Here is a 23,091-nt window from a genome sequence, read left to right as displayed (position 1 = left end):
ACAGTGTGTGACAACCCTGTGAAGACTTGCAGAAAACGTTTGACCTCTGTCATTGCCAACAAAGGATATATAACAAAGTATTGAGATGAACTTTTGATATTGACCAAATACTTATTTTCCACCATAATTTGCAAATAAATTCTTTCCAAATCAGACAATGTGATTGTCTGGATTTGTTTCCACATTTTGTCTCTCATAGTTGAGGTATACCTATGACGACAATTACATGCCCCTCTCATCTTTTTAAGTGGGAGAACTTGCACAATTGGTGGCTGACTAAATACTTTTTTGCCCCGCTGAATATGGTTAGGGAGCAAAAGTCCAAATAGATTGTAAAGCATGTACTGCGTTTGAGGGGCTCGCCACACTATCTCAGGTGTCAAAGATGGATGAATGACGCATAAAGCAGCAGCAATGATTCAAAATCGCAAATAGGGCCCAATTGGCTTAGACAAATAGGTGCAAGCCACAGTCAAATTAAAGAAGTCATCTTCACAGAGGGATAACCCACACACAAATCTTTTATAGTGTATAACGTGTCCATACAATATATAATTCAGTGTCCATAAAAATGTAAAGGAATAGCTTGCAGTCTCATGCAAAAAACATTAACTTCAATCCACTCGAATGTGATGAAAGTAACTAACTAGTGTAACAACACCAATAATCCTTCAAAAGGAAAACCTTCCAGCGAGAGTGACTGAAATTGCATCTATAATATGCATCAGCTAGGATCATTACACTGGAGGATAGCTCCTGGTTGTCACGTTTTTGGGGAACATTTCACCAGAGTTTGCAAATCAATTTTTCCACATCAGATTTCTTTTAGGTCTTAAATGTCCTTCAGTTTCGGTCTCGTCCCGACGTTGGGCCGGGTGGGCATGTCTTGGAAGTGACCTCCAAGACACAACCCATCCAGGCCCAACATGGTGACGAGACAGAAACCAAATATTTAAGACCTTAAAAGAAATTTTTTTCCCCACATCAAGAAGGATTTGCTCCCGTGGAAGGAGTCGGTTTGAGTGAGGCGGGTCTGGTTTGAGTAGCTATTTCGGGTGGTTTTATTTTGTTCGCTCTCCTTTTCATTTTTGTCCTTGTGTGTGTTTAGTGCGATAGGTCTAATATTACTGTGGGAGATGGAGTAGGAAAATTATAGATTTTATTTTATTAGATGAAGGAAGATAAGGCAGGGATATTCTTATTAGGGTTTAAGGATGTGTGATCTTGGGCGGTGGTGGCGGGCCTTGGTGCCCCGGATGTTTTTGGTCGGCACCTCCCTTGATGTGCAACTACTCCGTAGGGTACAGGGGTGGTGGTGGTGGGGTGAGGCCGGGACGTCTGGGGTTCCGGGTCCCCCATCATGGGTTTGGAGTATCACCATGGGTTCTCTTTTCCTTGTTTATCTTATTCTATTTTTTCTCTTGTTTCAGAGACCCCTGCAGTATGTTGGTATATGTTTTATATATTATTATTTAATATTAATTATTATTTTTAAATAATAATAATAATAATGGTATGTTTTTTTATTGGTACCTATTGGATGAGATTAATGTTTGTCTTTATTTTTTCTTTGTTATGTAAATTTAAATTTTTTTCAATAAAAGAAAAAAAAAAAAAAAAAAAAAATTTGCAAACTCTGGTGGAACGTTCCCCAAAAATGTGACAACCAGCAGGGAGTTGCACATTATAGATGCCATTCCAGCCAAAAAAAAAAATATTATTCATTTAACCATTTGATGGCCCCTTATGTTAACCCCTTCCCTGCCAGTGTCTGTACAACAGCAGCATATTTTTAGCACCGATTATTGTAATGTCACTGGTTCCCAAAAAAAGTGTAAAAAAGTCACTTCGTTGTTCCATCTATCCGCTGCAATGTCACAGTCCCACTAAAAATCACTGATCACCACCATTACTAGTAAAAAATAAAAATGCCATAAACCTATTTTGTAGACGCCATAACTTTTGCGCAAACCAATCAACATGCGCTTATAGCGATTTATTTTACAAAAAATATGTGGAAGAATACATATTGGCCTAACAGATGTAGAAATTTGTTTTACATTTTTGGGGGATATTTTTTATAGCAAAAAAAAAAAAAAGTTTTTTCAAAATTGTGACTCTTGTTTATAGCGCAAAAAATAAAAACCGCAGGAGGTGATCAAATACAACCAAAAAGAAAGCTCTGTGGGGGGGGACGACATCAATTTTGTTTGGGTACAGCGTTGCACGACACGCAATTGTCAGTTAAAGCAACGCAGTGTAATATTGTAAAAAAAATGGCCTTGTCATTAAGGGGGAAAATTTTTCGGTCCTTAAGTGGTTAAAAAAAACAGTCTCCTAGAGGCTAGTAGTTCGCATTTATTAAATCTCGAAATAGTTAAGAAATACTTGGCTGAAATCTGATAGAAACATATTAATGCTGTAATAAAGATTTGGAATAATTTCAATATGAAGAAATCCAGATCAAGTTTTTCATTAATTTTGTGGAAAAGAGATAGGTCTCTGTAACCCGACAGTTTAATATGATGTAGAGTATAACAGAAAACAGGAGATATTAATAGCGTAGATTCACCGAATATAAGCTAAGATATTGATAAATAGATCAGCAAACAATAGGATACTCACGTTTAATAACACCCCAATGGGGTGTCTTCCACATATAGTATTATGATACTTCTTCAAGTAATTACTAAACGGCACAGGATCTAGTTGTTCTATAATACTCATACCCTGAAAAGGAAGCAAAAGAGCTGGTTAAAAAAAAAAGGTACAGGAAAAAACAAAAAAGTTATATATATCTAGATCTATATAGTGCTTTGCAAAAGTATTCACCCCCTTGGCATTTTTCATGTTTTGTTGCCTCCCAACCTGGAATTAACATGGATTGTTTGAGGATTTGCATCATTTAATTTACAGAACATGCCTACAACTTTAAAGATTTTTTTTATTTTATTGTGAAGCAAAAACAGGACAAAATAACAGAAAAAGTAAATGTGCATAACCATTCACCCCCCTAAAGTCAATACTTTGTAAAGCCACCTTTTGCGGCTATCACAGCTTCAAGTCGCTTTGGATAAGCCTCTATATGCTTGCCACATCTTACCACTGGGATTTTTGCACATTCCTCCTTGCAAAACTGCTCCAGCTCCTTCAAGTTGGATGGTTTGCGCTTGTGAACAGCAATCTAATTCTGACCACAGATTTTCTATTGGATTGAGGTCTGTGCTTTGACTAGGCCATTCCAACACATTTACATGTGTTCCCTTAAAACCACTCAAGTGTTGCATTAGGAGTGTGTTTGGGGTCATTGTCCTGCTGGAAGGTGAACCTCCGTCCTAGCCTCAAATCACACACAGTGGTACAGGTTTTGCTCAAGAATATCCCTGTATTTAGCACCATCCATCTTTCCCTCAACTCTGACCAGTTTCCTAGTTCCGACTGCTGAAAAACATCCCCACAGCATCATGCTGTCACCACCATGTTTCACTGTGGGGATGGTGTTCTTTGGGTGGTGCGATAGGTTTGCGCCAGACATGGCGTTTTCTTTGATGGCAAAAAAGTTCAATTTTAGTCTCATCAGACCAGAGCACCTTCCTACACACATTTTGGGAGTCTCCCACACACCTTTTCGCAAACTCAAAACGTACCATTTTGTTTTTTGCTTTAAGTAATGGCTTTATTCTGGCCATTCTGCCATAAAGCCCAATTCTATGGAGCGTACGGCTTATTGTCGTCCTATGTACAGATACACCAGTCTCTGCTGTGGAACTCTGCAGCTCCTCCAGGGTTACCTCAGGTCGCCGTGCTGCCTCTGATTAATGCTCTCCTTGCCCAGTCTGTGGGTTTTGGTGTGCAGCAGTCTCTTGGCAGGTTTGCTGTTCTTTCCATTTACTTATGATAGATTTGATGGTGCTCCTAGGAATCAGAGATTTGGATTTTTTTTTTTTTCTATAACCTAACCCTGACTTGTACTTAACAACATTGTCCCTTATTTGTTTGGAGAGTTTCTTGTTCTTCATGGCCGTGTTTGGTTAGTGGTGCCTCTTGCTTAGGTGTTGCAGCCTCTGGGGCCTTTCAAAAAGTTGTGTATATGTAATGACAGATCATATGACACTTAGATTGCACACAGGTGAACATCATTTCACTAATTATGTGACTTCTGAAGGTAATTGGTTGCACCAGAGCTTTTTATGGGCTTCATAACAAAAGGGGGTGAATACATACGCACATGACAATTATCAGTTTATGTATATATTTTTACTTCACCAACTTAAGACTATTGTGTTCTGATCCATAACATATAATTCATATAAAAAAAAAAAAAAAAATTGAACTAAAAGGCTGTAATGTAACAAAAATAGGTAAAAAGCCAAGGTGAATAACTTTTGCAAGGCACTGTAAAAATATAAATTATATATATATATATATATATATATATTTAATATTACACATACACAGTCAGGTCCATAAATATTGAGACATCAACAATTCTAATCTTTTTGGCTCTATACACCACCACAATGGATTTGAAATGAAACAAGATGTGCTTTAACTGCAGACTTTCAGCTTTAATTTGAGGGTATTTACATCCAAATCAGGTGAACGGCGTAGGAATTACAACAGTTTGTGTATGTGCCTCCCACTTTTTAAGGGACCAAGAGTAATGGGACAATTGGCTGCTCAGCTGTTCCATGGCCAGGTGTGTGTGTGTTATCCCTTCATTATTCCCTCATTATCCTATTTACAAGAAGCAGATAAAAGGTCCGGAGTTCATTTGAAGCGTGCTATTTGTAATCTGTTGTTGTCACTCTCAACAGGAGATAGATATAGATATAGCTATAGATATATAAAATTTTCAGTATACAAAAAGGGCCCTTCCCAATTCTAAAAACACTATACAGCACATTTTTCTTTTAACCTCTTGATGACCGCGCCATAGCCGAATGACGGCTACAGCATGGCTCAATAACTCTGGGAGGGCGTACATTGACGTCCTCCCAGAACTGCGCACACCCGGGAATATCACGGTAAATGGCAGCTGACATCGGCTGTTTACCACGTGATTGCTCCGTTGTAAACAAACTGACATATCCGGTTCCTCTCTCCGCACCGATCAGTACAGTGCGAGCAGAGAGGGGAGAGTTCAGATGTAGCAGCACTGTTGGCTGGATCTGTAGTGCCCACAGCGCTGATCTGTGACAATTCCTGCCTCATCCAGCCATCCATCCATGCTCAGCCATCCCATCTATCCCCATCCATAATCAGCAATACTCAGTCACCCATCCTCATCCATCCATGCTCAGTCATCCCTCCCTAATCAGCAATACTCATCCATCCATACTCAGCAATACTCATCCATCCATGCTCAGCCATCCCATCCACCCCCAGCCGTACCCATTCATGCTCAGTCATCCCATTAATGGCTCATTCATGCCACTAGAGTGCCTCACGAAGTGTAATAGGTAGTCAAATTAGATTTGACAGTTCTGCCCCTAGAACACCTGATGGTGCTCCCTGCATGTTGGCCCTTTCTATGTGGCCAGGCTGTGTAAAAGTCTCACACATGTGGTATCGCCGTACTCAGGAGTAGGATAATCTATTAGAAATATTGTATAAATGGACAACTTTGTGAAGAAAAAAAAAAAAAAAAAAAAAAAAAACCCCTCGATTTTGCAAATTGTGGGAAAAAAAAAAAAATTACAACTTCAAAAAACTCACCATGCCTCTTACTAAATACTTTGTAATGTCTACTTTGCAAAAAGGGGTCATTTGGGGGGTATTTGTACTTTCCTGGCTTGTTAGGGTCTCAAGAAATGAGATCGTCAGTACATCAGGTGTGATCAATTTTCAGAGACTGGCACCATAGCTTGTGGACGCCAACTTCCACAAAAAAACAAATATATTTGGGTTATTTTTTTACCAAAGATATGTAGCAGTATAAATTTTGGCCAAAATTTATGAAGAAAAATTACTAAATTTGCAGTTTTTATAACAAAAAAAAAAAAAAAAAAAAAAAAAAAAATGTACTTTTTACCCCAGCGTGAATGCAAAAATGTCAAAACCCAATGGGTTATAGGCATGTTCCTTGAGGATACCGGACACTGGCAAAGCTTTAGAGAACACGCTCCCTGCGTGCCACCACTATAACACTACGCCACTCTGAATTCTCTGTTCTGTAGCAAGGAATGGAAGGGAGCATGGCATGTATTCTGTACTCCAAGATCAGGAATTTCCAGGCAAGTCAAAATGTCTTTTACCTTACATTGTACAGTATAGGTTACAGGCAAAATAGTCATACACCATAAGCTCTTTCAGTCAAGATTTCATATCCATCATGCAATAGTAGACTCTGTAGCATAGGGTCCCTTGTAAGGTCCAGAGAACACAGGATAAACAAGGAATCCATCCGTCTGATCTGAACAGTAGTATTGAGGTATACCCCAAAGGCTCCCAACTACTCCTTTGGATGCTTAGGAGTAGGGCTCAAGGATGGGAGGACAAAATCCTCAATGAGGCAGAATGCTGAGACCACCTTCCGGAGAAAAGATTCCCTTGCACACAAGACAAACTTGTCATTGTGAAGTATGACAAAGGCTCTATTATACAGGAAAGGGCCTCCAGTTCTGAAACCTGCCCGGCAGACCTGATAGTGACCAAAAGGGGCACTTTACATGAGAACCTGTAGGGTATATTCTTGATAGGTTCAAAGTGTTTCTGCAGGACAGCGAGAATCAAGTTGAGATCAGAAGAAAGCACAGGGTTCTGCAACAGGCAACAATACAAGATATATAGGTAGTTTGTTGTTGAACCTGGAGGCTAGGGTGTCCACAAATGAAATCTCCCCTTTTTTGCATGTTAGATTGAAGACATCTAGAAGGAGGAGCCCATTCCCCTTGATCCAGACGATAACAGCAGAGATAATTTGTGTTGTTCAGTCATCCAGTCCCGAGATGTGGGCTGCAGAGATCGCTGGACACGGAGTGTCTGTTTAAGAGATGATCTGGTTCACTATTTTCAAGGCAGCCAGACTCCTGGTGCCCCCTTGATGGCTGACATAGGCCACCGCCGTGACATTGTCTGACTGCAGAAGGGGGATACAGTGCTGCAAAGCCAGCCTAACTGCTGAGCTCCATAATGTTGATGGGGAGCTTTGTTTCCCTCAATGACCATGTTCCCTGGACCCCTAGGGACTGGAACGCTCCAACCTGAGAGACTTGCATTTGTTCCGCTACTTTTCAGTGATAGGAAAGGCCTTCCCCACTGTTAGGGCTGAGGAGGCGATCCCCCAAGATAGAGAATGCCTTGGCTGGACAGGAGCAAGTGCAAATCAGAAACAGCAGCCTGCTTTTTCCAGGTTAGCAAGATATTTTGTTGGATAGTTCTTGAACGGTGGCGGGCAAATTATACTTCGAAGGAGGCTACCATTAGGCCAAGAACTCAGAATTGACGTGGAAGGTCTTATTTCAATTCTCAAGCATGTGCTCTTACCCAAGTATTCCAGGTGAAGGAAAGGCTGGAGAGCAGATTTGTTGAAACTGATCACCCAGCCAAAGGCCTGTAGCATCTGAATTGTCATGTGGACATGTCCAGATAGTCAAAATAGAGACAAGTCCTTAAGAAGGTTGTCTAAAAAGCCTGTAAATTGGATGCCTCGAGTCCTGAGCAGGGCAAGCAGAGGTGCCAAGTCCTTAGTGAACACTCAGAGCAGAGGACAGGCCAAAGGGCAGTGAGACAAACTGGAAGTGGGTGGAGCCCAGAGTGCCACCTGGGGGACCTGAGAAGAGGGAATCTTCATTGCACAGAGCAGGCAAGTATAACACATTTGTTATTTAAATAAAGCACAAGCCTTTAGTATTTTAAGCTAAGGGTGATTTTTGAAGGGGGGAAAAAAAAAAATCACATTCAGACCGTAGCACAAAACTGAGGGTTCACGGAGTCAGGTATGGTTATAGGAGAGGAGCGCAGGGGGCAGGTCCTCTAAAGTTTTACCAGTGTCTAATCACCTGAAAGTACACAGCTATAACCCATAGTGTATGAATATCCCGCCTTTGTCCTGTACAATTAGGATGTTTGATTTCGCTAAAAGAGACTTTGCCCATGTAGATCTCACAAATTACTCTGGGTGGAAACCTAGTCTAAAGAATTAAAGAATGGTTTGAAGCTGGTCTTATAACATTCCCTAGAAAAGTATGGCGGAAGCAATAGATATCCTCTGATAGATACAGTCATAAAAGTTTTCATTTTGGAAAAAGAGACTCCACACCCATTACCAAATACTTAAAAGAGCTCACAAGTGTATTAAAGAGAACGTTTAGTAGGTTTGTATATATTTCGCATTCTCTAAGTTAATAGGTCAGGATTAGGAAACCCCTGGCACTCTACTCCCTCCCCATCAGCAGAGCAGTGCAGGGAAGTGTCAGTGAGACACTAATGCATTCCAATTTCAGAATTCCCCACAACACCCCTGCACTGAGGGGGAGGCACAGTGCCCCCACACATTGTAAAAGATGGGAAACATTGTTTGGTTCTCTAATTTTGCTGAAGCTGTGATAATCAGCTTTTGTGGGGGGGGGAATTGGGTGCAGTTCCAGGAGGACTGTCTAAAGCCACTGCTAAAGCCAATCACAGTCCTGCTAGCCCCATCCACCATCTGGGAGGAAGATGAGTTGCTTGGTTGTCACTACCAATCTCAGAAAGAAGGGATTTCACTGTGATTGAGAAAACCAATCAGGTGACAGTTTGTGGAATTACTGTTGAGTTTCTGGGAACTTTGTTGAAATTATTCCTGAACTTGTGTCACTTACTACTGAACCCCTGTACTCTGTGTCCCTTTAGCCAGTATTCAGCGCAATGAGAATCACACCCACTTTTTCTCAGCTGCAGGGGTCCAACCTATGATCCTGCACACAGGCCAGATGAGCGGGGGGGGTGGGGTGTTTCAGTGTTGGGCCAGAAGAGCAAGGGGGGGGTTCAGTGTTGGGCCAGAAGAGAGGGGGGGGGGGGGTCAGTGTGGCAGATGTGAAAGGAGGTGCATTAGTGGGGCAGATGTACAGGGGGAACAGTGATCTGAAGTGTGGAGTTGAAGGAATTGGGGCTGGTCTGAGGTGTGAGTGCAGGATGTTTATTTCTCACTACTAAAAGTAGTTTACAGCATTTACTTTATAAAAAATCTTTTGTGATTGAGAGTGTAAAGTTGTTTTTGTTACAAAATCGACACGCTCAATTTCTTTGAAAACATTTTTCGACACTGTGCTCAAATGGTTGCCTACCCCTGTACTAGGTGGAACTTTTGACTTGTTTGTTCATTTGAAAATGAAAAGCCAGTTGGTTACAAACCTCATTTACACAAGTGAAGGACTTAGCATTAAAATACTTAAACTCAGTTTTAAAATTTCAGTCAGACAGAAAGCCACAGCTTTGCTGTCCCTTTCGTCAAGTGCTTTGGGAATCTTTATGTATACACAGTTTCAAAAGGCACAAAAAAAAAAAAAAAAAAAAAAAAAAAAAAAAAAAAAAAAAAAAAAAAATATGCTAGCGTGTAGGGCCACTCTGTGCCATGACTTCTGCGTGCATACATGGGAGCCACATCAGGGCACAGCCATTCAAGCAAATGAACAGAGGGAACCTGGTAAAAAGTCTAGAAGATGGAAGCAAGCAGTTGGGAGCGCTGACAGCACAGTGCTGCAGAGCGCTGTTTGATAGGCAAGTCAGTCATAAGGAGTTAATATGCACTGCATATTTGCATAATATAGCATAAACTACCCGGGGATCCATATTAAAAAAAAAAAAAAAAAAAAAAAAAATTTCTTTAGCCAACACACACTTTTCCCAAAAGCTAGCCAAATCACTTAAGACTCGTACACACAATCAGATTGTTGGCCAACAAAACCGTGGACTTTTGTCTGAAGGGCGTTAGCCCAAACTTGTCTTGCATACAAACGGCAAGGAATTGTCGGCCAACAAACACGAACGTACTGACGTACTACGTGTTTTCAGCTCTTTAGCGCCACCCTTTGGGCTCCTTCTGCCAATTTTGTGTCAGTAGAAGTTTGGCGAGTGTTGATTTGCGCGGCCGTTCGTCAACCAGACATGTTGCGGAACTGGAGGAGATAACGTGTTATTATTGGCCTCGGAGTTATTGCTTTGACATTTTTTTGTTTGAATAATTACTTGGAATATTTTCTATATTTTTGGATGCATAGAATGCACTTGTTGGTTAAGTTCCATTGGCAGACAGCATGTCTGTTTTCTTTTTTAATGCACAATAAAAAAAAAAATTGTGACGAATAACACTTGGCTATGTGTTTTACTTCAAATGACAGTTTGGGAGTAGGCAGTTACATTTAAAAAAATACAATGTAAAAGTGACACCAACATGGTTGTATCTTTGATCTTAAAAACTATGGGATAATGGTGTTGTAGTAACTTGCCCAAAATAAAAAAAAAAAAAAAAAAGCCTTTGAAAATTAGTTTGCAATAACTCAGTATCACCAGCAAAGCATTATTATCCCATTAAAGAAGAAGAGAATGTGTGCTGCATTTTGAGATTTCAAAATCTGCCACGTCACGAATGTTAACTATTACGAATGCTAGTTTACAAGACCAACCGGTTCTGGCTCGTCCTTGCTTCAAAGCATGAGTGTTTGTACTTTAGACTTTTGTCAGACGGACTTGTGTACACACGCTCGGAAAACCCGACAGACTATTGTCCGCGGAAAATTTTAAAACCTGCTATCCAACATTTGTCTGCGGAAAATCTGACAATTGTCCGATGGAGCATACACACGGTCGGATTTTCCACCAACAGCCTGTCACACATTTCCCGTCGGAAAATCTGATTGTATGTATGTATGAGGCTATAGTCTGCAAACTAAAAATCAAACTTTACTGCCCAAACCGCAATATCCCAGGCTCCATGTGTGACCTACAATTGATGTGAATGATCACAGCTGTTTAAAACAACCTCACCTGGCACATCAAATACAATGGTCAAAAACGAAAATTTACAAAAAGGGACATATAACCCCCTCCATGACCATAAAAATTAACCCTTTTATGATGCAGCAACATTTTGTAGTTTTTAACTTGTGTTACTTAAACCACGCTACATAGCTAAAGGATGTTCACTTTTTTTCAGGGCATAGATGACTTCGTTAGGAAGCATCTTGCAAAATGTTTTTTTTTAAATTAGACAAAAATGCCAAGGAGTTAATGTACAAATATGGTACAAAATGCAATACTTGCACAAGTATGGATTCCTATAATGGAGATATTCCATTGTATGTGCTTTACCTTGTGTATGGGCATCCTTTAAATATGTCGCTGCCAGGCCCTGCTCTCCACTTTTAACCTCAGGTGACCAGATTTTTTTGATTTTACAGTATAGTTATATTGGCTCTGAAAGCATGAAAAATACCCCAAACCATACATTTTCTGAAAGCACAGGACCACTAGAATAGTAGCCATCTTTGTACATTCTGCAATATTTGCAAATGTTTACATAAATATCTATTTAAATGCACTAAAAATTATTAATTCACAAACACAACTTAAAAAAAATCCAACGAAAAGAAAACATTGAATTGAGTTTATATTTGTTCATTTTGGAAGGGAAGGTATGCAAACTGTAAATAAGCAACTTGTGCTAAAAATCTGGAGGTAGTAGGCTTTGATAAAATGATGCAGTCATACATTTTGTTAAAACGAAGTATTACATGTAGCAACATGTCCTAATGTACTGCCCCTGTGTAAAGTTAAAGCGACTGTAAAGATTTTTTTATTAAAATAACTTATATTTATTAAAAGGTTTTTATTGCCATATGCACAAAAAAAAGAGAAATAGATTACAGACATTGTGTACGATAAACCGTAACATTATCGTCATTGTTCCATTACAATACATTTTGTCTGTGCCTATCGACATTGCTGTATGTACACTTTTTGTCAATCCAGAACACAAACAAATAAAAAAAAAAAAAAAAAGAAAGAACACAAGAGGTTAAATACCTCTAAACCGTTGTGAAGTATGCTATTACCTATTCGCCCCCATGAACTCAAATTGGACATACTTTATTCAGTATAGGCCTTGAATTATTAAACAACAAGTAAATCCTCAAGGGTGATCTGTCACTGTGTCATCTGAGTCAACACATTTGGGCCAAATTGTATTGAATTTTTTTTAGGGCACCCCTAGCTTTGCAAGTTATTTTATAATAACATTTGCATTGACAAGGGCTTTCCAAGGTAACACGAGGTATTCTCTTCTAATCTAGTAGATTAAAATCAATTTGCAAACATAAAAAAAAAAAAAAAAAAAAAAATCTTAAAGTTCTCATATTATTGCTCATAAGTTCATCCTCTTATGCTCAGAAGCCCCAACAGCGGACTACATATTTGGAAGATCAAAAACATCTGCAATAAACTGAATGACCTGAGACCATAGAGGGTGAAACCTATTGTACTCCCATACCATATGTAGAAAAGATCCCTCCTCTAAGACATTAATGACATGCGGGTGACGCTTCTCCCCATTTTATATAATCTAAGGGGGGTATAATACAGTTGATGTAAATTTCCTAATTGTATCATCTTCTCTCTGGTTGAAATAACTATGGGCATATAAGATACCAACAATTCCTCCCAATGTTCTACCGTTAGTTCGGGTATAATCGTGCACCATCTGTCCATCATTCTTAGTTTTTGTACTTTCAACTCTTATCAAGACACTATAATTAGGTAGAAATCAGTTTATTATGGTCTGGACATAAAAAAAAAAAAAAATTCTAAATTAATATTCTCTAGCTTAATTGGTTAACCCCCAAACTGACCTTGTGCTGCATGTCTTAAACAATGTCATAATTACCTGCTCTGTGCAGAGCGGCCCCAATCCTCTTCAGGGGTCACCTGCCGGTGCTCCTGGCTCCTCCTCTTCATGGAGTGCCCCCACAGTGAGCTGCTTTCCATGGGGACACTGATGCGGGACAGGACTTAAACAAGGGAGAGTCATCGCCACTGTCCTGAAAGACTCGTAGAAATACCGTTACCGGTAAGTCCAACTAAGGTTTTCTCACCTCGTCTTTCAGGACAGCACCTGGAGACAAGCATTTACTCTTATGGTGGGACCACCACCTGCAGGACCTTCATGCCAAACGATTGCTCTGCCGCCGAGAGCAGGTCCATCCTATAGTGACAAGTGAAGGTGGAAAAACTTGTCCATGTGGCCACCTTGCAGATTCACCCTGATTCGCCTTCACTACTCCTGCGGGGGGGGGGGGTTCTACTTCCTCAGCCCTATAGGCTTCGTGGATAGCCATTCGAAGCCACCTTCCAATCATGCTTTTAGAACCTCCGTAACCCTTACGAGATCCCAAAAACAAAACATATCATTGGACTTTCTAAACTCCTCTTTAGGGCATGTTGGAAATAGACAGAACGTTGGTATGAACCATTTCTTGGGATCTGCGAAAAACTGAAGCGACCTTCGGCAAAACCCCCCGGGTCTGTCCTCAGCACTACTCGGTCCAAAAAAAAAAAAAAAAAAAAGTCAAAAAAGCTTAATGGTAGATGCCTACAGTTCGCTGACCCTTCTAGCTAAGGTGACTGCTACCGGCAGTGTTAGTTTTAATGACCAATATTTAATTGTGGCTTCTTCTGGTGGTTCGAAAGGTCTTCTAGCCAGACCTTGCAAAACCACTGATAAATGCCATTTGAGGAAAAACTTAAATGGAACTGGCCTAGCCCTAGCTAGTGCCTTAAAAAAAATAAATAAATAAATAAAAAATAAAATCTGATGATCAAAGGGTCTAGAAATAACCTACTCTCTAGAAAAACTGACAGCGCAGCTACCTGAACTTTTAAAAAGGTATTGGCTGCCAAATCCTTCATTAGGTCATGGAGAAATTCAAGAATGGAAATGTCCTCCTGTGGAGAGCAACTTTTTGAAAATGGAGTTGAAGCATTTCCACGTTTTAAAATAAATGGCCCTTGTGACCACCTTCCTGCTTAGCAGGGTACAAACTAAACCTTCGGACAAACCTCTTCTCCTCGGGATTTGCTCCCTCAGTATCCAGGCTGCCAGGATGCAGAAGGGGACCCAGAGTCAACAGGTCCCTTTGAACAGGAAGCAACCAAAGGGGCTCTACCGCTAACTTTAGTAGGATTGAAAACCAAGCTCTCTTGGGCCAATACAGGGCTACTAGAAACAGAGTTGCATTTTCTCCCTGTAGCTTTCTGAGCACTAAAGGGATCATTTGCACAGGGGGAAAGGCGCAACGCAAGTGGAAGGTCCAGCGATGAGCCAGTGCGTCCAGACCAGCCGCTTGGTCCTGCCTGTTCAGAGTAAAGTAGACTGGTACTTTTGCATTCGCTTGCAATGCAACAGGTTGACCTGGGGAACACCCCATCTGCCTACTATCCTCTGAAAAATCTCCGTACTTGGGCTCCATTCCGACTCTAGCACCCTTCTTCTGCTTAAGAAGTGCGCTATCTGGTTTAGGCTGCCCTTCAGATGTACTGCTGTTAAGAATGCCAAATTGTCTTCTGCCCAAGTCAATCTGTAAGACCAAGGTTAGAAGACACCTGCTTCCTGTGCACCCCTGCCTCGAGATTGTTGCCACTGCCGTGGCATTGTCTGATAACACCTGGATGTGTTTGTCCCCGATTAGCTCTTTGAAGGCCCACAGCCCCAGGAAAATAGCCCTTAGTTCCCTCCAGTTGCAGGACCTTCTGGATTCCTCTGTCTAAGACCCCTGGGCCATCCTGCTTTCCAGATGTGCACCCTACCCCCAGGAGCTTGCATCTGTTAAAGTTTTCGCTGCGGAAAAAGAACCCTTTCTCCAATTCGTTTGCCTCCTCCACTACAACTTCCTCTTGACTGGAGAGGGAATCCTGATCCGTTTCTCCCCGTAGGCCCAATTCTGCAGAATCGCCTGCTGGTGGTCTCTCGAATGGAGCCAGGACCACTGAACAGCTGGGATTCAGGCTGTGAGAAGCCCCAGCATGGACATGGCTGCCCGAACTTAACAGATAAATGTATCTGTACTTTCTTCCCTGCGGCCTGCACCTGGGAGGAAAATCTTTTCCTGTACTGAGTTAATGGCATACCCCAGGAAAATGATCATCCAAAAAGGAATTAGGTTTGATTTTTTCTTATTCAGAAGCCAGCCCAAATTCTCTAAATGGCTTTACACCTCTCTCAAATCCCTGTACAACAGGTCTTTTGAGCTGGCAAATATAAAAAGGAGGTTATCCAGATAAGGTACTATTGAGACCCCCTCCAGCCTGAGCAGTACCAACGCTTCTGCCATAATCTTCGTGAAGATCCTTGGGGAAGAGGAGAGAGCGAACAGGAGGGCCTTGAACTGAAAATGCTACTCAACCCCCCTCCGTCTGAACACCAAACGCAGATACCTCTGTGACGTTGGAGCTATGGGCACGTGTAAGTACACATATCAGATCTATAGAGGCAAAAAAAAAAAAAAAAAAAACACCCCGCGGGAAGAAGTTTCATCACTGAATATATTGTGTCCATACTAAATTTTTTGTATCGAATGGACCTGTTCAAGATCTTCAAATTCAGTATTAACCTGAACTTTCGACTGCTTTTTTACTAGAAAAACCATGTGAACACCCTAGGAAGGGAGGGACAAAACATACATATCCCAGGTAAACTAACAGAGGCCACTGCCTCTCCTACCGGGGTCTGGCTGGTGCTCGTGGGCTTATGCTCCCAGGGCAGGTTCCTCTGGCTCCATTCTCCCAGCAGCTTTTATTTAGAATTTTCCCAGTCCTTTCACCACTGCGAGGACTGGAAATTGCACCCGCTGAGGCCGCCTCCCCCTTCTGCGTTCCAGAGGCCGGAACCAGAAGCCACCACACACCGACGGAAGTCCTGCCCCATCTTGCAGTGACATCACCCGCCACTCCGACCAAAGTGCAGGCTTGCTCTAGAGATGCCGCACCAAATTTGCAGACCCCTGCGCAGCCCACAGACTTCGGTCTATCAGTGCAGGACCTCCTCCGGCCTCTACCCTTGCCGGGCTCGAGAAGAGGAAAGGCACCTGGAAAACAGGCTGGTCAGACAGAAGAAAAAAAAAAAAAAAAAAAAAAAAAAAAAAAAAAAGGATCAGGTATGCTCTTAACCCTACTCCACCTGGAGAGACAGCAGCACACCCCTGGTCCCCTGCAGTGCTTCCACCATGGTTGGAGGAAACATTACAACTGAGGCCATGGTGGAAGGAAGCGTCCGGGCTTTAAAGAAATGGCTGCAGCATTTCCTGGGAAGTGTGTGGAGCTGCGCGCTCTCCAGTTTCTGTCCTGAAAGACGAGGTGAGAAAGTATACTTTAATATTTTATAGCACACTAGTTATGAGCTGAGGGAGCAGCGGGCATCAGAGGACACAGGCACAGTAGGAGGGGATCTGATTGAGGCACAGGGTTGGGAGGATCTGGCTGGGCACACATCGGACAGCTATGGGGTTTCACATCTAGGAATCAACGGCTGCGATTAACAGCTTGTCAGCCACTGGTCACATCCATTTAATGGTGAGAAGATTCTAGGTTCACGGTCACTTAGGCCAGTAGTTCTCAACCTCAGTCCTCCACGGGCCACGTTTTGTGAACTTCCCTTAGATAAAATAGCTCTTACCGATACCATGTCATGGATATTGATTTAAAGCAGCTGTGCAAAGTAAAGGAAAACCTGAAAACATGGCCTGCTGGGGTTACTTGAGGACTGATGTTGCGAACCACTGACCTAGGCTACCATGAGCTCAGAGATGCAGTTGACACAGGGCATACGTAGCTGGCCAGATGTAAAATGGTTCTACTGCACCTTATGCCCTTATGTCGGTAGCAGGCTAGGGTTCAAAAAGTAAAAAGAAAAACCACTATAGGACATTAAGAAAGGAATAGAATCTGTCAAGTTTTTATTTTTTATTTTTGGCTTGTATACCGTTTAGGGAGACTTTTCCTTCCCCCCCTGTTGGCAGTTTCATCAAATCATTTTTTGACACCACTGCCATAGAATGCATTAACCGCTTCCCGACCGCTGCACAACGATATACTTCAGCAGAATGGCATGGGTGAGCAGTGATCGCCGTCATGTGTGTTGAAGCCCATCCCCCCCCCCAGTTAGAATCACTCCCTAGAACACACTTAACCCCTTCATCGGCCCCTAGCGGTTAACCCCTTCACTGCCAGTGTCATTTACACAGTAATAAGTGCATTTTTATAGCGTTGTATAAATGACAATGGTCCAAAAATCGTGTCACGTGTCCTCCATAATGTCGCAGTCACAGAAAAAAAAAAACAAAAAAACGCAGATCGCCATTACTAAAAAAAATTAATAAAAAAATGCCATAAAACTATCCCCCATTATGTAGACACTATAAATGCGCAAACCGATCAATATACGCTCATTGCGATTTTTTTTAACAAAAATATGTAGAAGCATACATATCAGCCTAAACAGAAGAATAAAAAAAAATTTTTTTTTTATATATTTTTGGGGGATATTATAGCAAAAAGTAAAAAACTGCTTTTTTTCAAAATTGTCGCTCTTTTCTCGTTTATAGCGCAATAAAAAATACGCAGAGGCAATCAAATACCACCAAAAGAAAGCTATATTTGTGGGGGAGAAAAAAAAGGGACATCAATTTTGTTTGGGTACGTCGCACGACCGCGCAATTGTCAGTTAAAGTGACGCAGTGCCAAATTGCAAAAAGTGCTCTGGTCAGGAAGGGGGCAAAAAGGAAAAAAAACAAAAAAACAAAACAAAAAAACAAACACCTTAAAGTGATTCTAAAGGCAGCATCCCCCTGTAAACATAGCCAGACAGCCAATGAGGAGAGAGATTGGGAGCGTGCCTGCAAGAGGTTTGCTATTGGGGGAAGGGGGGCTAGACAGGGGGGAGGAGCCAGGACCACAAAAAGAGGATCAGGGCTGCTCTGTGCAAAAACCATGCACAGCACAGGAAAGTAGAGCAAAAAAAAAAAAAAAAAAAAAAAAAAAAGTTAAAAAAAACCCAAAAATGTAATTAAAGACTTCATTCTAAATTCTTTAGAATGAAGTCTTTTTTTGTGAGTACAATACTTACCTTCGAACTTTAATAAAAAAAAAAAAAAAAAAAAAAAAAAAAAAAAAAACTTTGGTTGAGGATAATGCACTAGGCCCACACGCCTTCTGTTTTTTCATGTTCTAGTTTTTCGGATTCCCCAGTTTGGAGGGCAACGAGGAGTGCATTATCCATTTCTAAGCAACGAAGAGCTTACAACTGTATAGAAACACACTATACATCGCAGGAGAGAGATTTGTGTGGTTTTCGGAGTTTGTACGTATCACTGCTGGCAATTTTAATGGACTAAAAACTTGCAGCAATAATTGTGTGAATCACCAAAAATGCAGCATGTATGCTGGTTATTTATGGGGTAGTCTTGAGGGTGCCCTTTAGACTTCTCTATTAAAGATCTGCTTACTGCAGACTACATTACTAATCTCAGTACAGGTCTCAGAAAAAAAAAAAAAAAAAAAAAAAAAAAAACAACCACACACACACACACACACACTTTAAAAATGCACCTGTCACACGTACACACAAATTAAACCAGTATTAAACCCAAAAGCAAAACATATTGCCGCTTACCAATTCTTAAACGTGATGGCTGTTTCTTTTAGGCTCCATTTTGATCTAGTAACCCCTACCTGCAAGTCTTTTTTCACAACACAAATTCTTCAGTAGAATGCATCAGTTTACATGGATGAGACAAACCACCTTACACTGGCGAGGGGTGATTAAAATGATCAGCTTTTATTTATGCAAAACCTTAATCCAAAAGAAAAAAAAAAAACAAAAACAAAAAAACAAAAACCACAAGCACGGTTTGCTGTAACTGATTATAAAGCGTGAGCTGGCGTTTGGTTGCTTCAAGTCACATACTAAGAATTTAAATTTATTATTAGCAAGGTTATTCTAACCTTATAGAAAATCTTTTTTTTTTTTTTTTTTTTAAATATGAACACAGCTGTATATAGAAAAGGAAAAAAAAAAAAAAAAAAAAAAAAAAAAAAAAAACACATTGCTTACCATTCTGTCTAAGTTTTCAATTGATCTATATATTTCTCCTTGAGATTCATCATAATATGTATAACGAAATCGCTGACCTGGAACAGAAGATAAAAAAAAAAATAAAAAATATATATCAAAATTGGTAATTCCTCCCTACAGTGAGTAAAAAAAAATTTAAACAAAAACTCCGCTCATCGTGAACATCAATATTAAAATCTGTACAGGGTATAATGTATATGCACTCCATGCCACCTCACTATCCTAGATTCAGTTGGTACTGGTAAGATTCTATTCTCGTAGCACAATTGTTGTATTCATAAGCCCAAATATCAGACCAAAAACCATAATTCCACTCGCAGAAGATTTCCTATTGTCAAAGCCCAAACTATTACCATCCCTGCTGATCTCATTTATCATTGGTAGCAACAACCAATTAACATTAACAAGGTGAATTGGCTCAACGCTGTGGCTCATATTCTCCAAACATTCCATCCTTTTACATTTTTCAAAAGTGATCTCTGTGGGTATAGGTTAAGCTTTCTAGGGCAATGGATGACCTAAAATTATGAGGAAAGATTACAGAAATTAAACCTATTTCTCATGGAAATTTTTTTTTTGTAAACATAATTATACAAATTTCAGTGTTGACTGCAGTATTGGAAATAAACAGTTTCATCTAGGGGGCCACATCATGAAGTTGGACCAGAAGGAATTTAATCTTAAAGCTGAGCTCCACTCAAAAGGGGAAGTTCCACTTTAAGGCCCTCTCCCCTCCCCTCCCCCTCCTCTAAATAGCACTTTTTTTTAGGGGGGGGGGGGCGCGAGTGGGTACCTCACCTGGTTTTGACAGGTACCTGCTCCGATCGCCTAGGCCAGGGGTTGGCGAGCTGACGGCGGTCAACCACAGGGGGCCGACAGGTGGATCGTGACCATGGCTATACCTCCCAACCTCCGCCGCTCTCCTGTTAACTGTAGAGCAGGGGTTGCTCACTGATTGGTTACTAGGACAGCCCAGCAACCAATCACCAATTTGCCAATATGATCTTCGGCAGCTCCCGCCTCCTACCCAGCACTGCTGTCTCCTGATCTCCACTCTGATGCGCACACTGGCAGGCAAGTGCTACCTACACAGTGCTGCGTCAGACAACACTTTTTTTTTGGGGGGGGGGGGGTTTACAGAGGACACTGCATTGGGGGTACAGGACCACTGTGGGGGGAGGGGGGCAGGAGACGCTACCATGGGAGCGTGATGTGAAGGGGACAGATCACTACTGTGATGCTGTCTTTATTGGTAGCTTGATTTTTTTTCTAAATCGCGCTGCATAGTAGCCCCCTCAACTCACCATGCTTTCCTCCATGTTGTCTAGGTAGATCTCAACCTCTGAAAGGTTGTCTAGGAGATCAGTGGAAGCTCTCCATCCCACGCCCTCCCCGCAGTAATCTGGGAAAGGTCACAGAACACTGCGGAACCATTCACAATACGCAGCATGGCTCATACATTGGCAGTGGGCACCCGGCTGTGAAGCTGCAAGCTGTTACTGCAAGATGCCTGCAGTTGAGATGCTGGCGCCAGAGAGAGAAGACTGAGGGAAGGGATGGCTCAGGTGAGCACATTATGCATCCTGGGACAGGTGAGTGTGTGTATTAAAAGCCAGCAGCTACAGTTTTTGTAGCTGCTGACTTAATAAAACACCAAAAAAATGCATGGGTGTTCCTTATGTTAGAGCAGTAAAAAATGTTGAACTCCGATTGTTGGTGGTATCAGCTGACGCATACTTATCTTTATCTTACCAATTATGTATGCATTTATGTATGGCTCTACTCTACTAGAACCAAATATTGTGCTATTATCTTCCCAGTCTGTACCAGACTGTAGTTTCTTCTATTTCCAAGTGCAGTTCTTTATCAGGAAGTTCCAAAAATTAAAATTTTTGGTGTGGGGTGCATTTTTGGTTTGAGATGATCAAAGTATTATTATATATTACTATATTATGAGGCCCTTCTTAGACAGAGACTGAGCTATAAGCGAAACCAATTACATTTTGTGTATTTTTAGGTGAACAAGTTTTATGGTGTAGTAAGGGTTTGGCAGAGCTAGAGATACCTGGCAGGACTTAAGTGTGCCACTAAGATATAACTGACAAATGTGCAATTCTAGCTTTTTTCTCCCACAAATATGATCCTCCAAGTCAACCAATTCAGCTAGCCATTTATTGTCCCACAAGGTGATATATTCATCAAAACTTTTTAAAAGGATTATGTGGATCCAAGTCAAAACATGAAATTAAAGCCAGCCTGTACTTGCCATTCCCATTCAGGGCAAAGCAACAGGTTTATTTTAATCCCCCTACCTTCAGCATATATTTGCTTTTCCTTCTCTTTACTGACACTCCATTCACCACTGGGAGCTGAAGGACATACTGTGCCTAGTACATCTGGGTATGGAGGAGCATGTAACTCACTTCATACGACACTTCATAATGGACCAATCAGTGATGTCACATGGTCTACAGGACCGTGTGAATCGTGGCACCAGCAGCTTGTGCCTTTCACAGGGCTCTTTTTTGCTCCTGGCAGCTGAATGAAGAGGCAGGGAAGTGAAAAACGCAAAAATTATGCTGCTGGAGAGTGCTACATTAAAAGGAAACCTGTTGCTTAGTGCTTCATTGAGCTAAAAGAATAATTTTGATATTGTAAAAGGCAGGATCATAGAGGAGATAGAGATAGTGATATATATATTTTTTAAAATAGCAAACATGCCATACTTACCTGCTCTGTGCAATGGTTTTGAACAGAGAAGCCCTGACCCTCCTCGTTTCTGCACTTCCGGCTCCCCCATAGAAAGCTGCTTGCTATGTAGGCACAGAGTACAGCTAGGAACAGGCCCCTCACAGACTGATTGACAACAGGAGCCAATGGCTCTTGCTGCTGTGAAAAAAAAAAAAAAAAAACCCAAAAACAAAAAAACACACACACACACACACACACACACACGTCTTGTGAACAGGCCCTAAATATATGAAGAAATACAATTTTGCAAATAAACACTAAGAAAAACAAATTTTCAAAATGTTTATTTTGCAAAAAACAGCAGTGATTAAATACCATCAAAAGAGCTCTAGGTGTGGGGAAAAAAAAAAATAGATAAAAATGTTATCTGGGCACAGTGTTGCATTACTGCGCAATTTAAGTGTAACAGCACTATAAGCTGAAAAATGGCCTGGGCAGGAAGGGGGTAAGCCCGTTTATACTATTGCGATTCGGGAACCAGCGCATTTACAGTGCAGGTTTCCGTGTCGCATCTCCCTTGCAGGCAGTTCACACTTCCCCCTCTGCAGACTGCTGCGGGTGTCAATACAAAGTAATGACATCCCCAGATCACTTCGCAGATCGCAGTTGGAACTGTGAATATGGACAGGAATCGGATCACATGGGTGTGAACCCAGGCTGAAAGTGAAGTGGTTAAAATATACATGCAAATACTGAATACCTAAAATGCTGACAAATACCAATGCTTTAGCGGACTGAATATACTTACCCCAGTGGCAAAAATCTGAAGAAATTACAAAAAGATTAGAAGGATCTGCTAAGTATTTGCTAAAAAGTTTTCCAAATTCTTGTTCCTTGGATTCACTAAGAGCTCCGACCAACACAGGAACAATGGTAAACTCATCCTTATGGCTAAGAAAACAAGAAACATACTAGGTCACAGAAGTTATTTTAAGCGAATAAAAATTCAAGCATTAGAGCAAAAAATGTAGCAATTGCAGTACAGTATATTATAGAAGAGGATTATGCAAAAATGGAGAAATAAAACCAGAATCTTACTACACTATTAAAATGCAGTCATTTCTAGGTAGACGTTACAGTTTGAAGGACAATTCTTAGTGCTTCTCTGAAGATTTCGTAACCCAGTAAAGCTTTGTCTAGGCCCTGTGTGATTGATTGCACCTTATAATGGCTATCATTTTCTGTAACTTTTGAACAGGTGTCTCCCCACTGGAAGATTTCCTCTTTACCTCCTATTC

The 23,091-nt window shown here is 41.1% G+C and overlaps 1 protein-coding gene across 1 annotated transcript in view; it reads right to left on the bottom strand.

Moving 5' to 3' along the window:
• MEMO1 (mediator of cell motility 1) overlaps positions 1-23,091 on the bottom strand; it is a 111,967-nt gene that overhangs the window by 7,048 nt on the left and 81,828 nt on the right. Inside the window, exons 6-8 of the mRNA XM_073627873.1 lie at positions 22,602-22,744; positions 19,082-19,158; positions 2,626-2,730 (exon numbers count right to left, since the gene is read on the bottom strand). Of these exons, the coding sequence (XP_073483974.1) occupies positions 2,626-2,730; positions 19,082-19,158; positions 22,602-22,744 (325 nt within the window). The remainder of the gene's footprint in view (positions 1-2,625; positions 2,731-19,081; positions 19,159-22,601; positions 22,745-23,091) is intronic.

This window comes from Aquarana catesbeiana, linkage group LG04 (genome assembly GCF_042186555.1).
Source record: "Aquarana catesbeiana isolate 2022-GZ linkage group LG04, ASM4218655v1, whole genome shotgun sequence".
Lineage (NCBI taxonomy): Eukaryota > Metazoa > Chordata > Amphibia > Anura > Ranidae > Aquarana > Aquarana catesbeiana.
The sequence above is the reverse complement of the archived record's forward strand: the minus strand, read 5'-3'. Positions and strand labels throughout refer to the sequence as shown.